The sequence below is a fragment of the Phymastichus coffea genome, unplaced genomic scaffold, assembly GCF_024137745.1.
Source record: "Phymastichus coffea isolate CEN01 unplaced genomic scaffold, Cenicafe_Pcof_1.1 PCOF00052, whole genome shotgun sequence".
NCBI classification, from domain to species: Eukaryota; Metazoa; Arthropoda; class Insecta; order Hymenoptera; family Eulophidae; genus Phymastichus; species Phymastichus coffea.
The window spans coordinates 1,091,039-1,104,209 of NW_026706863.1; the positions used below are offsets into that span (position 1 = coordinate 1,091,039).

The following is a 13,171-nucleotide window of genomic DNA, read 5'->3' on the forward strand; positions in this document are numbered from 1 at the left end:
CTGCAAGTGACGCGCAACTCCACTTCATAGTATTCTTGCGGCTCTTTTATTTTGCAACCAGGGGAGGTGAGAGAGATACAGAGAGTTTTTGCTCGACATCCACAAGCATTTTTCATTTCAAAAGTTTGTGGTTTTGAAACAACGAGAATACAAGAAAAAAAATCAATAGTACAGACACGACCTCGTTAAAATACATTTCTCGTTGTCCGCACAGTTAATAAGCAGCCAGCGCATCCCGAAGTAAAACCAATTACATCCTCACTTGTCACGACAAATTGCATTCGCACATAGCTAGAGGAACGAGTAACTAAGTAAAGTGTGTCCCTGGTCCTAAACCTATGCTAGAACACGGAGACGTAGGCGCAACATTCCACACGGTAAGTAGAATGACACAAAAGCGTCAAGACATTTGACCTCTGGTAACTAGGCCATCGAATTTGCCGACACTTAAAAAGAATTTTGATCTGATAAACTTACTAATTAACCGCGATTGCTGCTCTTCTCGACTAGAACTTATAATGAATATAGATTTGAAAGTCGGACGACATTTCCGCATTGAGCGTCAGTTTCTCTTAATTAAAATGAGATGGCATTTAATTTGATAGCCACGTAAAGGATTGATGGTACACGATAATTATCAACCGTCGAGCAGAGACACATTGAAGGAAAGGGTTAAGGATCCCTTTGAAATCCTTGAGTAATGATCGCGGATGCATCGACTCGAGAACGAGTGTCTTTGAGAGCAACGAATCCGCAGCTGCTCGCTTGTAATCGAGTGCTTTCTCTCTGTCGTTCGTCTCCTCCCTCCTTCCTGTCGATGCTCAATTTTTGAAGGTACGCCACCTCCAGAAATTCGATTAGCACTTTTGGTGGCAAGATGAGGGTATCAAAGTGCAATGACATACATTTTAACAAGCGACGGTTCTTCGTGTAATTTTAACATTTCTTTGATAGGCTTGAATGACTCAGACTTAGCTATCCGAATTTAAAACAGAAGGGTCTCCACGTGAATGAAGCTCACAGGAAATTTTTTTTTTAATTGCCGTCGCTTCACACTGAACGTAACAAAAGTTAGATAATTTAATCGAAACTTCTTAGCACGGTTGAAATTTATCTGAGTAATTATTATTAAAAAATAAAATGGGAAATGAAGTTTAGATATAGAACTTGGAAGTATCCTCAAATTAACCACCAAAACTGCACGTTATCTTCCATCAACTTCACTTTGGGCGAAACAAACCTTTTCCGAGCACGGCCCTTTAGATCCACAAGTCCCCACGTAGGCAAGTTTAATGTCGGTTTTGGTGATGCAAGCATGTCGTTTGAGTTCACAGTGCGAGGTGTAGGTAGTGCCGCCGAGCGCACAAACCGGCCTCATAACTGGCTCGCACTCGGGGCCACACTCGCACTTGGTAATGCCAAAACGGTCGATCGCGCATTGCTCTTGTGGCTTGCAGTTGGCGCCGTCGCACGGATTCACTCCTGCGTGCATTCGTTATTAGCCATATATGGGGTGAGATAGGCATTTTTTAATTTTTCAATTGGTTTTTTCTTCCTTGTCATACTTACGTTCGACACGAGAAATCGAGAAATCAATGTTAAGTTAGTGTATTAAACGCTTTTATCATTAGTGTACCTTTCCCAAACGCATGTGCTACATGATGTTATACGATCTATGATATTACACCAAACCCCCATGAATATTAGATATATAATCTCCAATACAAATGATTTAGGAACTAGAGAAATTCAAATATCTTGTGTTTTTCGTTGAGCTTACCGGAGTTGCAAGCCCCATTGTAGATCTTCCTCAGTTGAAGGCGCGAGCGACAAGCTTCTAGGCGGAGATAGCATTCGTTGGAGTAGGTTTTGCCGTCGCTACCGCAAACTGGATCGAAATCGATGTTAGCGCATTGCTCGTTACAACGACATGCCGGTTGTCTTGATGCATCCAATTGGCAGATTTCGGGTTCGGTACACTGAACTCCGGCGCATGGATCTGAAACAGAAAAAAAATTTATCGGAATTTTTATGCATTTATTCTATTTCATAGGTAAGTATTTGAAAGATGAAACGAAACTATACAACAATAAAGCTCAATTCAAACGACAACCAAGAAGTCTCAAGAATTCTCCTAATTGTTGTGATCGTGAAAGGTTTTATAGAATATAACCGTAACAATAACCATTTGGTAAGAAACGCAATCACTCGACGAAGAGCGCTCACAGCAATAAAAGGCATTTTTAATAATCATAAAAAGCTGCCGTAGCGTCTCTCTCTCATTGGATTCTCGTTTAATGTCGTATCCTCGACGACGACAAAAGCTTTAAATGTCGTCTTAATTGACAACACACATACGCACATACGTTTCTCGGCTTAACGACGGACAGATGGATTTATATATCTCATTATCCGCGTTTTCCTAGCGATGACATCGCGAACCTTCGCTGCAATTATCTTTCTTCTGTGGACTGCGAGAAAAATCTCGTAGAAAGAAAGACAGTGATTAATAACTACCTGAGAGAAGCTTTGCCACCAATACCACAACGACTGATTCGCACTGAGTGCCACTGCGCTCGGCAAGAAAGATTGTGCGGTCGCTCTTCACCTCGGCACAGAGAAAATCTCTAAGCCACGAGATTTTCTCTGTGCCGAGGTGAAGAAAGAGCCCTCGTTTTCTAATGAATACTTTCCTCCGCAAGTGGAATGGATGTATTGTCACAAAGTGACTCGTTAGTGGCAGTAGAAGTTAATTGATTTTAATACTTTCGATGCAAAAGTCCGCTTTTTCAATATTTCGATTTCGTCAAAATTTTTTCTTACAACTCGGTAAATATTCAGTGTATATCGAATGGTTGGGTAATAAGTAGAACAAGTATGAATTTAGTCAGTCATAACTGTCATATTAATATTTGTACAACTTTATAACCGACAATTATTTCGGAAGCTTACGCCTACTTTCAATGAAACGCAAACTAATCGTTACTGCAATACGTGAAATCTGATGCTCATTCAACGAGCGAAATTCGCCCTTCTCTCGCATGAAATCGCCGCGTCAGTACAAAAGTAGCGATATTACAGCGAGGCAAAGTTGTAGTCCGTTGAGGATAACGGAAGCCGCGTGCCGAGATTAATCTTAGTCGTGGAAGTTCGGAATCCAGGGCTCCTACTGCCACTGCCTGCCTCCCTTCTCTTTTGAAGCTCCAGTTGCAGTCCACTGGAGCGGCTCAACTCTTTCGGCTGACCGGCAATGTTAGTTGGCTTGCACTAATGGAATTTCATGTGTTTTATTTTTTCCAGGTGTTACTCTGTTGCTTTCCTCGGAGATTCGAGTACAAAGTTCGAGATTCTATCTGTTGATGGTTAATCTTATTTGTCTGCGTGAAAGCTTTTCGAAATCGATAACGTTTCACGCGACATTACCTCTCGATTCTCAAGTCACACTTCTCACTTTAATCTACTCCCTCTTCCGAAAGGAAACAAAACAGAATGAGAGCGAACCACGTGAAAACCACTTTTCTCACTCTTCGAATCATTGGTTAGCATGATGCGTAAGTTGTTAAACGAGACGGTGGCTTCAACAGATGAACAAAAATCTACGTGAGTCTTTTCAAGGGAAAAGATATGTAACTTAACTCTGTAACAAAGCTAGACGCACGTACGCGCTCCACTTAGAAATTCTCGCCTAAGCGACGAGGAGGAGAAAATTGTAAAGAGTCGTGCGTATATACATTGCCCTTAATGCTTCCTCGTCGTTGGCTTTTTAGCTTTCGTTTTCGAGATAAAACTATTGTTGCACGATCAATGTGGATTTACAACAGTCTCTACCTCGAGTGTATGTTCTTTTAGCTACAGCTAAATCCTTTGTTTTAAACTCAATATAAATTTGAACCACGACTTTATTCAAATTTCTACGTTGGTGTACTTTGCCCGAAACGAAGACTTATCATTTTTCAAGTCCATCACGCTACTCAACAATGTAAAGCATAGCGAGCGAGCTTTACATCACAATCAGATTAAAGCTGAAATGAAAAAAAAAACTTTTCAGAAGAGACTTCCTTCACCATCCACAATCACCACCAGTAGCTAATCCGTCGAAAGTTACGCTCAACTTTTTTTGCTTCTTCCCCTTCGGCACATTGACGAGCAATCGCGAACGGCGAATGAATAAACCGCATGCGCACGAGTAAGAGAGAGAGAGAGAGGGAGAGAGAGAGAGGGAGAGAGAGAGGGAGAGAAAGAGAGAGGATTATAATGATAATCGAGGCGCAAAAAAGGGCTCTCAAGAGTTTTTTTTCTTCTCCTAGCCGATTGTGTCGTCCTCGACCCGATAACTAGGAGAATGAAGCGCTGACTTTCTACTCTTTCTCTCGCTTTTTCTTGCGCGTACCCGCGCGCTTTAATGGCAAAGTCGAAGATTAATGCACTCTTTAAGATTCTTTTTCAACTTTGCTTTTGTTCGGAAAGGTACCACACCGAGAGAGATCGTCATTAATTTTATCTTTAATTGGGGATAATTACGAAAGTTGATGGTTAAAGTTTTAATTGCGTTGAAAAAATTCTCGCAAAAAAACTCCCCTACACATGTTGGTATAGCATTAACAGGTCATTTCATTTCTATTGCCGCTCTTCCACTTTGCTCCTTATTACTCTATAATTCTGATTGTTCTAACCATTTAAATTACACGTTATTTACATAGTTACAGTTGAAACGTCAACCTATTACCAAACCAAATGAACTCACGTAACTTTGCCAAGTCATATACTACCTCAAAATATTAAAGCGAGCACGTAGTTCTATCTTTTTTCCATTTTCTTTTATTTTGTCGAAAAACGCGCTCGTAGATACGTGAAATTCGAAAGACGCGTCTGCCACGTTGAACTGTCGTCGTCGTCCTCTTGTTGGCCGGTGGTGACCTACTTTTTCTTCCTTGGGATACATATTTTCGATGCTGTTTGAGTTTTTGCTTTCCTTTGCTGCTCTCCACTCTGCGGATGTTTGGCTGTCTAGAGACATCGCAATGAAAAGAAGGATGAGGAGACTATAGTATAAACTTTTCCTGAGTGTAAAGATGACGTCTCAATTGATATGGCAGTTCTGTTTATTGGTTGATAAGATGTTTGCTTTGAAAGGAAAACTATGTTTCCTTTACGAACTGAACGTTTTGTTTATTTTAGTCACATCTTCTACGAGCTTTATTCGCAGTCTAACAATTGTCAATTTGAGTTTAAAATTTTTATAAAGTTTCTAAATACATTTGAATTTTCTATATAAAGAAAATAGGGTTTACGTTTACTGGTGCCACATTGCAACGTTACTAAAGCTTTTTATTTTACTATGCGGCAGATAGACCGAAAACAATGAAAAGGTGACATCTGTCGAAAAGGTGAGTCCTTATTGCGAGCTTTTGTATTGAGAATATTGGAAAAATGCCGATATCTCAAGACTTGCTTGTCATTTTGTCTTCAAACTTTTTTTTGTATGATTTTGCTTAAAAACGGTCGCATATTAAATATTATCTGAAATCGATTTTTAAGAAAGTTATAATAACTTACTTTAATATGTACATGATAGTTTACAGTTCATTCATAAGCATCTTAAAGTAGGTGAAATAGATAGAGTAAAGAGTTTTAGAGAGGCAGAAGTTCGAAAAAGACGCAGTGATCTTCACCCTCGAACGTTTCAAAATAAGAAGCACACAACTCAGTTTTCTGCCCTTCCTTCCTCCCCCCCCCCTCTCTTTTTCTATCTGTCTATCTGGCAGCTTTACCTTGCCGACTACGAATGCAATGTTTGCTGGAAAGAAAAAGTAAGACATGGGAAAAAGGGAGACGAATCGAACAAGTCGTCGCATAGGTCGAAAGTGCACTTTCGAGACTGTGCGAATAGATAACGATCAAAGTATTGTTTGTAAAATATACAAAATAAACAAACAAACAAAAACAAAATAAGAAAAGGATAAAATGTTTCGAAAACTGCATCTAATATAATATAACAAATGTGATAATTTAAAAATGTATCTTTCTAGAAATTGAATGTGAAATGCCGATATCAAGGCATTTCCTTTTAGCGTAAATTATTTAAATTTTCCAAGAACCTCTTTTGCCTGATTGATTTCAATCAGAGTAATTGAATATCCAGGCAAGGACAGTTTTTTTAATTTTTTGCTGTCCGTAGGAAGTAGAACTTAGTTCCGAGCGCATAATAAATGCCAGAGCGTCACCTAACGTCAACGCTAATTTAATTAAGTAGCAGAAATGAATATCAGGAACGCGCGCTTCATTGCACTCCTCTTCAGCTCCTTTTTCGAGAGTGCTGAAAGTACATTTGTAGCTTGAGATTGGTTGGCATTTTCCAAGTAAATTCTCGTGTATAACAAATCCACGAGTAAAAAGTCAAGCAGGATGAAAATCACGACGTTGGCGTTAATTGTAAATCCCCATTCCGTCACGACAAATGCAGTATAAACTTGGCTGGGGCGTTTAATCAAGCGCAAGCGGCGAAGACAAATGTTTGATCAGACAAGAATAGTGCGGCAACGCGAGTTTACTTAGGATTAGGCGAGTCGCGTTGATTGTTCGACTTCTATTCTTTCTCTCTTTTCAATTTTTGTTTGGTGTTACACTTGTTATAGCATTTGTTTACGACAATAGATAAGCTGCTAAAAACATTTTTTAAATATACGCCTTACTAATGATTACATCGATATTTATTAATTTGGTACTGGTATGTCTGTTTTCACAAACATACAACTGTTATTCCACCATATTCATACTAGTGTAGATAATGATTACAATATAGCAGTAGTTATAATATACCATTTTAAATAAATAAAGCAATATGGTCTTTGTTAATCAAAAAAGCCATTGGTAAATCACTATCGAAATATTCATTCAATTGATGACACTGATTCATATTGATTTAGAAAATTGTAGTTGTTAAAATAAAAATTTATGAGTCCGCGATGAGTATACTATATTCTATAACTATCGACATTTTTTGCCTGACGAAAAGTATATTTTTGTTATTCCATTTTATTTTCTACCTACTTCATACAACAAAATGATAATTCAAGTAGACACTTGCTAATTCAATCCAAGAAGGTGCTGCCACTCGACACTGTGCCACCTGGAGAATCCAGAGGATTTTGGACACTTCAAGGCTTCTGTGAGAAGAAAAAAAAAATGAAAGAAAAAAAGAGGTGCTATCCCTCGAGGATGTACACGCGACGAGAGAGAAGAGAGATTAGCCCTTGACCGGTGCTCTCGCGATTTTTCCTCGAGTGCCGCTCGGAAAATTACGTTGAGTGCTGCCTTCCCGACGAAGTGGGAGGAAGCTTAATGAATTTTCCTCCTCCTCGCTACCCGCTTTTTTAATTCTCTACCGAGCGCGTGCTGCTGCTGCACACGCGATATACACGTTCGCATGGCGTTGCATCGCGATAGGTGCGTGAACTCTTCCTTCTTTCTCTTTCTCTCTCACTTTTTTTATTTTTAATCAAGTGCTACTGCTTCGTTTTTTTCTCGCTGCGTCGAGTGCGCTCTTAATGCTCTTTAACGTCAAGTTGGATATTGTGTTGTTTCTTTCTTTGGAATGGTTTTAGTGCAGTATATTGTAATCACGAGCGATTTATGAATGCATTTATTTATCTCGCAGTGGGTAACTTGATATAGTAGGATTTATGTGTTTTCTAGTAAAAAATTTTACGATGACAAGTTATAGTTTATATTCTTAAAATTCTAAGAAAGTTCGAAAATATTCCACTATTAAATGAATGGAGTGTGAACGCGACAACCTTTCTGAGAAATCTGAAAATTTTTCTCCAGCAATATCGAGTATACGTGTCAGAAAATTGTAACTTCGACTTCACCGATAAGTTCATAGAAAGATTCAACTCAACAGCAACATTTCTCGGTTAGGCAATGGAATGTTCCCTCACAGGAACTATTCGTTTCACGTCTTTGAGGGAGAGATAGAGTGAGATAGAGAGAGGCATGGTGAGGGAGGTCTTTGTCATCGAGTAGTCGGTTCGCATTTAACGCCTTCGGTGCGAGGTATTCGTATTCCCGGGTTTCTCTCTGTCTGTTTCTATCTCTCCCTCTCTCTCTCTCTCTCTCACTCGTGTGTCTGTGCCAGGATCAGCGTGCGCACTCTCTCTCTTCGTGTGACAGTATAGCTGCCAATAGCCTGACAATTGCCTGGCTAATTTGTCATTGTCTCTCTCTCTCTCTCTCTCTCTCTCTCTACCCCGCATTCGCTTGAGCTCTTGCGTAATTCCGCGTCGCTTGTCCAACGAGCTGTGAAAAACGACACGTTAATGACGCGCGATGCAACCGTTTCAATTGTCGTGGTTATATCTCTTGCCCCACGTCGCGGATTATTTTTGGATTTTCCAGACGGAAAATGGATTTATTATTAACGGCATCTGGTTGCATTTATAGTTGCGTCTCCTCCCCCAAATGATATTTCATTTTTTGTTTTCTGACACAGAAAGGGAGGCAGAAGTGTCGGAGTGCGAGTAATGCACGTTTCATTGGAGCAGTTCCGCGTTTATTTTCCACGTTTCATTATGTGAAAATCGGAAAGTCGTTAATTTCAAAAAACGAAATACGTGCCAACAGCTTTTGTTTTTGACGAGAGATACATTTGACGGGGTATTATCAGATGACGTAACATCGTTAAGCTTTCTTAAAATCGTTTTTGAAATTGTTTTCCCATTAGTAAAACTAATATGCGCAAGTGAGAATTCTATTCGAACGCGAAATGGCAACTTTAAACAATACAAATCACACGCGTGCTGGCGAGGGAAATAAATAAATTACAAGCACGTACTAGCGATTAGTTATACGCTCCTCGCTCGCTGCAGGAGTCAAAATTGAACGAAAAAAGAATAGCGATGGTGGCATTTTATTTTTTCGCCGTCGTCGTCGATTCGAATTGTGTGCTTCGCTATTATTTTTTTTTTCGTTTCACTATATACGCAGGGACGCACCTGTGCCAGTGTCACGCGAGAAATTGGCTCTCTCTCTCTCTCTTTCCCTCTGGCTCTTATTGTGCTTCGCCTGAATAATAGCTTTCGATACAAAACTCTACTGGCAAAAATATATCTATCGCTGGTATATACAATACATATGCGTGGGAGAAAGGGAGGTAGAGAGAGAGAGAGAGAGAGAGAGAGAGAGAGAGAGAGAGAGAGAGAGAGAGAGAGAGAGAGAGAGAGAGAGAGACAGAGACAGAGAGTGGACCTTCATAATACGAATATTTTCGTGCTAAAGTAGCGCCGACGAAGTGGCATCCATTTTCCACTTTTCTTTTCTTTTTGATCAACTGCCGTCTCATCAAAATATACGGGCACGATGAATATGAGGGTGACTGGCTTTTAAATCTATTCGCTTATCTCTATGTGTGTTTGATGAAGATTTATGGCTTTACGGCTAGCGGATTTATTGTGAGTAACCAGTGTTTCGCATGATGATTTACAAAGTCCAAACGGTGTTTCGGAATGATTCATACAATACCAAATAACACATTGTCGAATGAATTCTTGAATAAAAACGATAACTTACCACACTTGCCATGGAAAGCAACGGTGATGTTGGCAGATTTGGTGCAAGCGACGCGATTCAAATCGCACGTACTTGGATAATCAACGCCATCCGAGCCACATACGGTACCCGCACCCTCATGATCACCGAGGCTTGGGCAAGATTCGCGACATTCGCACCTTGCTTCTGTGGCATCACGATTACGTATGCAATACTGGCCTAATGCGCAAGTTAATTTCTCGCATGGATCGACTTTCTCTGTAACAGAAAGTTAAATAGATTTTATTAATTTTTGATACATGGGATCGATGATCAGAATACACATCTATCCGCGTTTTATTTGTATAATAAATTATTCTAATCGTAAATTAGTGTTCATTGTTATATCTTCGTATTTTCAAAGATTATCTCAACTGGAAATAAATTATCAGAATCTCGGTACATGTAATCATAAAGTATTCAGTAGTAACAGTCTGGAATTAGTCAGGCGTAAGATGAAAATCCTATACAACCTAATTCTGTTCTTTTTGTGGAGCCGCGAGCATCCGTGTATAAAATTATCATTGTCAATGTGTCAAGTCATTAGTGTATCTATACCTGCAGGAAAAATGTAGCAACTCCTAGCCAAATTGACCAGCGTAAAAACGAGCGTCAGCACTGTTAACTCCATCGAGCTCGTTTGTAGCAATAGTCCACGAAAATAATAAAATAATTTTTTTCTTAGGCTGAAATCCGAGAAAAAAAAATCAACTCCAGCTTCGCAAGCTTTAAAGACCACAAAAAAAATTCTCATGCGTCAGAAATACCACACTAAGGACAAAGGATTAAAGCGAATATGTATTCCACAATTCGATTATTAAAGTGGTGCCAATTGAGCGATTAATTAATCGCTCGAGCGCATCTTTCCGACGTAATTACGCTGATGCAATATTGAGTTGCGAGCGTGCACCAGCATAAATCACACGCGGGACAGAGAAGATTGTGCATTTGTGTATTCTTTTTTTCTGCGTTTGTAATTCATCGCCCGCGTACGTTTGATTAAAAACTACGGGACCAACAGTTATTTTTTGCTGTCTCGTTCTTCGATTATGCGGCGTGCTCGTTTTAATTTGAAAATATTTCGCTGGCATTAGGGAATTTTCGTGCAGATAAATGCATGGTCTATTTTGAGGCGACTGGGAGGAAGGAGAATATCAAACATGCTGGGAGAATAAGAACATACGACTGGAATTTCGCGGCAAAAAATTGCTAGCGCAGAGTTGAACATTTTGCATTTTAGCTGGAACAATTGGATGCTCCCGTTAAATATGCTTGGACGCAAAAGTATAATTAAAAAGTTTAATATTTTAATGTATTCACAATTATTAACAATAAAAAATTCGCAAATTCAATTTCAGTTAATCAGTCTAATTTTGTCTTACTGCGCAGCACACCAGGAAATGTACATAAACCACACAGCCACACTTGCCACTTTCAAATTTCGTTTTCCATCTCGTGCGTGGTATGAATTCATCAGCGAGCGAGTGATCGCAGTACCAGCAAACAACGACTGTTTCGTAATTACGCGACTTGCAACGGCAGCAGCGGCGGCAAAAAAGGAAGGAAGCATCGTGTACGCGCGAGGATTTATATCGCGAGTTAATGCAATTTGCATGGGTTGGCGTAATGAGGGTGTCCAGTTATTACGACATCACGCGCGCTCGGGGGTATCACTTTTGACGCAGCCGGCCGTTATTCACGCGCTTCAGCTTCTTTTTTCTGTTGTCGCAACGCCGCCGCGAGATTTAATCAATTTCAACGAACGAAGCTTGCGAGGTAGAGAAAGAATGTTTTTTTTTTTCTTTTGACGCGAACTCAGGGTTTTATGCTTACATCTTTTTGTTTTGTGAGCGTGAATACGGAGATTTAATTAACACGCTTCAGAGAAATACCGTGATATGTATCAAAAGAATACTGTTTTTTGCCGGTGTACTAATGATTAATCATGTTGTTATAGATATGGGACGAGAAAGATTTTTACATATATTACAATGGCTTTAACATTTTATATTTATACCGTAATAAATTCATTGTTGTCTCTTAAATTTGATATTATATAACCGATACTAAAAGGCACATTCTTTTAAGCACATATCATAGGTATAAATTCATATATACACCTATTTACTAACATTTGTCTTAATTGATTAGTGCACATGATACCGTAATGATAACGATTGCAATGGCAAGAAATTATATCTACCCTTCCATAAACGAGCGCGAAAATAATTATTTTACTACCAATATATTTACACACACACACACACACACACGCGTGCGCGCACCTCAACAGTAGTAGCAGCGCGCTGATTTTTCGATTCGGACCAACACTCAGACATTACAATTAATAATCCATTCAAAAAAGCGCTTTTTTTAAGGGTTTGCTGCCGACTCCATGATTTATCGCTCATTTCTGTAATCCTCTGGTGATAGAGAAAAAAGGCATCTATCTCTTGGTGATTTTCAGCTTTACCCGCACACAAAATTTCATACAGCTGCGAGGGGGTTTGCCTTTTATTCGGCACAGTGCTCGAGTTTTTAAAAATTTTTTTTCCAACTAGATTTTTTTTTGAGCGCGAAAGAGATGAGATTGCAGATTGTAATTCGCATACACGCAGTGTGTTATTATTTTTCTCGTTAGTCCAACTCTTCGCGCGGAAAAAGTGTCAAATGTGAGGTATTAAGTTATATACAGAAACTTCGTCGGGCTTTTCTCCTTTGAAGCATATACACCTTTGTAATTATAAATCTGCATACGAATGAATATTGTTCATATTAGATTGAAATTTTTTTCTTGTAATTGAAAAATTCCCTTTATTAAACATGCGTCAGTCTAAGTTTGACAATGCAAACCGAAAAATAAAGAGATTTTCTTTTTTGTCCGATTAATTAAAAGTTACAGTTGTAGCTAATGAGTAAAGCATCGACGAGTCAACATACATGGCCTCAACCTTGCTACCCAAGCCTATATAACAGGTAGCGCGGAACTTCCCGCTTGCGGTTGCGGACGCGTATCAGAGGCTGAGCTTAATGAGCGGTTTATACTTTACCTCTCTTCCACTTTCTCGTTTTTACAACGCGATTGCTGCGCTTGTAGCTCGTTACATCGACAGAAACTATGTCGGACGATAATTTGAACAAATCGAATAATTAAAAAGTGATTAGGAGTGACTTGCAACTGTAAAATGTCTGAAATATTTGTCTTTTCCAAGTATCATCAATTAGTCGACGGCATACTGAGCTTGTTGGAGCTGGTATAAGGGGGTTACAAGCTTGTCTGTTAGAAAATATGGGCTGTGTGCGGGTATCGAGGTTCATTGATTTTAGATTACTTCATACAGCTCAGTAGAGAGAACTTTATAATGCTTTGTGAGAGTTAAGTAAAAGGCTTTTCTCTTACTTTTAAATCATAATTTATAAAGTTCGATGCGAGGAATTGAATTACAAGTAAATAAAATAAAACATGAAATTGGAAAGCACGTCGTTATAGCAAAACCACTATTTCTCGTCTTGAAAGCCGCAGAGTCATCTGAAAATTTACTGGTTTCTGCCATCAGAGACAAGTATATTCTCGGCACGCGCGATA

General features: G+C 39.3%; 1 protein-coding gene across 2 annotated transcripts in view; it reads right to left on the bottom strand.

The window, feature by feature from the left end:
• Positions 1-13,171, bottom strand: part of LOC131665551 (agrin-like) — a 213,429-nt gene that overhangs the window by 21,320 nt on the left and 178,938 nt on the right. For both annotated transcript variants that reach the window (XM_058937487.1, XM_058937488.1), the window contains exons 6-8: positions 9,568-9,804; positions 1,781-1,999; positions 1,241-1,482 (exon numbers count right to left, since the gene is read on the bottom strand). In XM_058937487.1, coding sequence (XP_058793470.1) covers positions 1,241-1,482; positions 1,781-1,999; positions 9,568-9,804 — 698 coding nt within the window. The remainder of the gene's footprint in view (positions 1-1,240; positions 1,483-1,780; positions 2,000-9,567; positions 9,805-13,171) is intronic.